Consider the following 5,208-nt stretch of genomic DNA (forward strand, 5'->3'; position numbering starts at 1 on the left):
GTGTGTTTACTTGCACCATTGTTAACTGAAATGCTTCCACTGTCACATAAGCGGGTCAAATCTACGAATTTGACATCCTTCCCCAAGAAAAGATTGTTGCTCGATTCTAGGACTCATCCATGCTCGAGTTCAAATGCCATTTTCCCCCTCTGTCCTATTCTTAGTATTGATTAATTGTAAAAACCAGAAACAAACAGAATTTGCACCTGCTGCAGAAGTGTAAAGTTGTGCATTCAATTCAGGACGTCTTTGAAGAGGTGCACTTCAGACACCATAGCTCGGAAAGTGCACTGGGGAATGACTGTCTGCAGCACAGCGCATTCAACCATGTTATTCCCCAAGGCACTATGGAAGAATCAAAACTGGGTATGATCGCAAGCTAAATACTGACGGGCATATTTACAAGCCCCTATCGCCTCGACTACGTCAATTTCAATTACATTATTATTATTATAGTGTCTTTGCCTTATCTACAAGGCAGCGTTAAGCTACTTAGCGTGGCTTAACGCTGGCTCGTAAATAAGGCACCCTTTCACGCTGTACTTAGCATGAAAGGGGAGGGCAATGGGTGTTGCGGTGGGAGTTTCACCGCAACACCCATTGATTTTGATGCTGCCCCCTATTTACAAGGGTGGCGTAAATAGGAGACTGCGCCTAAATTAAGACTAGGGAAAACCTGGTCTTAAACAGGCGAAATTAGGAGAAATGCTTTATTTCTCCACTTTGTTGCTGTTTCCATGTGTGCTGTGTTGTGCTACACCAGAGGTCTTCAAACTTTTGGATGCCGAGATCCCCCTGTCAAAATTTCCAGGCTTAAGGACCCCCCCCTGAAAAAAAAAATAGAACTTGGTACTCCTCGTCACAGACAACCAAAAACGCCCCCCATTCCCATGGCAAATCATTTTTACGGTGGGGAAATATTATTAAACAGTGTTTAGCAAACTGAAGGTTTCTGGGTGATTGTGCTTTGGAGTCACAGGTTTACTACACAGCTCAAACAAAAAGTCTCCAAAAAGAATTGCCCAAAAATCCACAACAGTACTTTATTTTTCCTAAACGAAACATAGTTTGACAAACTTTATAACACATTTTTGAACTAATGGGATGGGTGTGCCTGTTTTTCCCCGCAGAGATTGTCAATTTGTGGATGTATCTTTGCAACAGCCATCCTCAGGTTGTGCTCCACCTCAAGCCTTGAACGGTACTTAGTCTTTAATACAGCCAATGCTGAGAAACCAATCTCACATAAATATGACAAACTAAAAGGCAGAATAGTCTTGACTGCAATTATTGCTACTACACAAAATAGGAGTCTAGAGGGAAAGACAAACCGAACTAGGACGCCCTCCACTCAGAAAGCTAGTCAACAACAACAGTCCTAGTTCTCATGGCAATTTTCCATTGTAACATTGTAAAACATCTCTGGCCCACGTGCCAAGTCCAAAGGGGTTTCTTTACTCTTAAGAAAAATCCTGAGATGCTTCAAAATATTGCCTTTTAAAACAACAACCTCTCTGATTGAAACAAACAGGACAGCACAAACAAAAAATGTGTGAAGAAGCGAGATGGCACCTCACGGGCGCACCACCAATGGGGCCCCTGATTGGTACTCACCAGGCTGGCCCTGTTCTCATCATTGGTGCCATCAAGCTAAAACCAAAAAAACCGTGTCTCGAACCTCAAAAGTAAAAAGACAGTGAATGGTGCAGGCTGTGAGTAGAGAGTAAATCGATAGGTAGTATTTACTCTCTTCCTTTTTAGTATATGTGTGTTCATTGGTTTGCAACAGAGAAGGGAATGAAAGTAAAGTTTATGGTCCCAGTTGCACAGTGATTTATATGTTAAATGTTGTTAGTTTTGTCACATATAAGTTGTGTCCACTGCACCATTCACTGTCTTTTTACTTTTGAGGTTCGAGACACGGTTTTTTTGGTTTTAGCTTGATGGCACCAATGATGAGAACAGGGCCAGCCTGGTGAGTACCAATCAGGGGCCCCATTGGTGGTGCGCCCGTGAGGTGCCATCTCGCTTCTTCACACATTTTTTGTTTGTGCTGTCCTGTTTGTTTCAATCAGAGAGGTTGTTGTTTTAAAAGGCAATATTTTGAAGCATCTCAGGATTTTTCTTAAGAGTAAAGAAACCCCTTTGGACTTGGCACGTGGGCCAGAGATGTTTTACAATGTTACAATGGAAAATTGCCATGAGAACTAGGACTGTTGTTGTTGACTTGCAATTATTGCTAAACAAGAATGTTCCTCAGACATTTTCAGCCAAAATTCCGCCAATGGGATTTTGCTTAATTGCATTTCAAGAACGCGATCACTCTGGATCTCAATCAGGTCTTCCTGAAGGTGCACTGGGAGATGAGTACCTGCATCCACTAGAAAAGGTTGGAAGACCCAGTCCTTGTCATGATCAATGTCCTCAGGAAAGTACTTTTCTAAACCACCCCTGAGAGAAGTCAAGTGATTTGTTATGACCTCAGCAGCACTTTCAAGTTCATAACCAGTGTCCTCAACAGCTTCTGATAAACATGGGAATGCCTCCAGCAGGCCATCTTTGATTAGTCTTTTCCATAACTCTAGCTTCTTTTTGAAAGCAGATATTTTTTTGCACATTGTGAAAGATGTACTTTCAGCTCCTTGCAAAGACAAATTCAAGGAATTTAATTTATCAAAGATGTCTGCAAGGTATGCTAAAAGCACAAGCCAACGGGGATTACACAACTGTTCTGCTTTGTATGGATCCAAATCTAGAAGGAATTGCCGTACTTCATTTCGTACTTCAAAAATACGAATCAGAACCTTCCCTCTGGATAGCCATCGGACTTCAGTATGGAAAAGCAAACCATTATGATCAGCTCCCATTTCTGCACACAAAATTGCAAACAGACGTGCTCTAGTGGGGTGAGCCTTTATGAAATTAACAATTTTCACAGCACAATCCAACACATCCCCAAGTTATCTAACCATGGTACGGACTGCAAGGGCTTCCCGGTGTATCATACAGTGGGTCTATAGAATATGAGGAGCCACTTTTAACACTTTGGCTTTTAGGCCTGCCCTAGCCCCACACATGGAATGAGCACCATCTGTACAGATCCCAACACAGCTGTCCCATTTCAAGCCGTTGGAGCACAGGAAGTCATTGAGAATGTCAAACAGGGTTGATGCTGTTGCCTGTCCCCTGATTGGTTTACAGAATAAAAAATCTTCCAATATTACAGTTTTGTGGCAGTATCTGACATAAGCAATTAAATGAGCGTCCTTAGATAAGTCAGTCGCTTCATCCAATTGCAAAGAAAACAAACTGGATTTCAAACGTGCAAGGAGTTGTCTGTGGATATCCTCAGACATGTTAGAGATTCTGCGGCAAATTGTGGTGTCTGAGAGTTTCCCCGGAACACCCATTGATTTTGATGCTGCCCCCTATTTACAAGGGTGGCGTAAATAGGAGACTGCGCCTAAATTAAGACTAGGGAAAACCTGGTCTTAAACAGGCGAAATTAGGAGAAATGCTTTATTTCTCCACTTTGTTGCTGTTTCCATGTGTGCTGTGTTGTGCTACACACATAGAAACAGCAAACTCCAATTGATTGTTTATGTGCAGGAAGGTGTCCCTTCCTGCACATAAACAATCAAGAAAGAGAAATTACATTATGCAACTTCTATGTGTGCTGAATTAGGCAGCACACATGGAAGTTACAAAACAGCATTTAAAGCCTGTTTATGTGCAGGAAGGAAGACCTTCCTGCACATAAACAATCTTGGCCTCAGCGCAGACACACTTGCACTCTGGCGCAAGGGTGTTTGCATTAGCGCTAGTCTGCTAAGTTTATCGCCAGCGCAGGAGGAAATGCAGTGCTGCACCATATTGTTTTAAATATGATGCAGCCCTGCTTTTCTGAAGTGGCGGAGCATGGCGATAAGCCAAGGAGGCTAACACCATGCTATGCCACTTCATTGTAAAATACCCCTGAGTGTAAAGGAGGCCGTTCAGCGATATACCCGAGAAAAAAGTCCTGGCCAAAGCACACAAGACTTTGTGATATCTGTGTGTTACTGTCAGCATGGTGTGTCTCTATTTTCATGTCCTTTTTCATTGTTGCGCTGGACACATTACTCAACCTCCCCCTCCAATCTACCCCTTACCTCCCTTCACAAGGAAATCTTAAATATGTTTTAATTTAACCCTCATTGACCAGATACCTGACTGCCTGCTGCAGACCTCTTCAAAAGGGAAGAAAATCGTAAAATCTGGTATTTTTTGCAAGGCAGAATAAATAAGCTATTTTCTTTTAAAACGACTAGAGAAATATAATCCATGAAAACAATGCAAGATATATATGAAGTAGCTATCTATGCGTGTACTGCTCAGTTTCTTCGGGTTTGTAAAATATTATCGATAGTAAAGGTGTTGGAAACCAGCAGAAGGATAATATATTTTTTCCTTCATAACCTTTTCATATTTAGCTGTAAGGTATGCTTTCCATCGAGATGGAGACAGATGAATCACATTACTAATCAAATTTGTAGTTGCAGGGCTGTAAGCTAAATCTACTGTGCTCATAAACGCGATGCCTCAGTTCCTTTGTCATTCAAGACAAGAAAGGGAGTTTTAATATACGGTTTCGCCCTCTTCTTCATTTTGGTGATTAATAAGCATGTACATTTTGCTTCATGACTATTTCATTATGATTGATAATTTGTTAAAAGTTAGCAAACTCAGTCTTCTTAAATGACTGCAATACATTTTGAATTATTTAAAAAGTTTTCCCTAAATAGTTTATGACATGAAATGATAGTCGTGAAATAGATGATTTATTCCTCAATGGAGCTAATTGTGATCTTTATTTTGAACGCTACTGGCCTTCAATTTACTCTGAACATAAACTCCAGGGTAATTTCAGACCATATGCTTTCTTTTCACATGTCAGTTAGAAGTGAGTGTATTATTTACACGTTGCGATTCAAAAAAAGTATTTATGAGTATGGGAATTATTACTTATACTTATAGTAAAAATGCGTTGAGGGCATCTTTTTTTCTATTAATACTAATTGCATATGAATATTCCCTCTACATTCCCATTTTTTACGACCATTCACAAAGGCATTTTTGAAAAAGAAAAGTAGCAGTCCTGCAGCAATCTCTTCCATGATCCTCCATGATATTGTGAACTTGCCCTAAACATCTAAAATGGAAATGTGT

The 5,208-nt window shown here is 40.7% G+C and overlaps 1 protein-coding gene across 1 annotated transcript; it reads right to left on the bottom strand.

Annotated features, from left to right (window-relative positions):
* Positions 1–2,207: 2,207 nt before the first annotated feature.
* LOC147728350 (zinc finger BED domain-containing protein 5-like) lies at positions 2,208–2,867 on the bottom strand. Its single transcript, XM_086963781.1, has one exon. The coding sequence runs from the start codon at positions 2,865–2,867 to the stop codon at positions 2,208–2,210; it is 660 nt and encodes a 219-aa protein (XP_086819907.1).
* Positions 2,868–5,208: the final 2,341 nt, after the last annotated feature.

This window comes from Lissotriton vulgaris, chromosome 3_1 (genome assembly GCF_964263255.1).
Source record: "Lissotriton vulgaris chromosome 3_1, aLisVul1.2, whole genome shotgun sequence".
NCBI classification, from domain to species: domain Eukaryota; kingdom Metazoa; phylum Chordata; class Amphibia; order Caudata; family Salamandridae; genus Lissotriton; species Lissotriton vulgaris.

Coding starts and splice junctions, on each gene's coding strand:
- LOC147728350 (XM_086963781.1), bottom strand. CDS start 2,867: ATGGGAGCTGATCATAATGGTTTGCTTTTCCATACTGAAGTCCGATGG.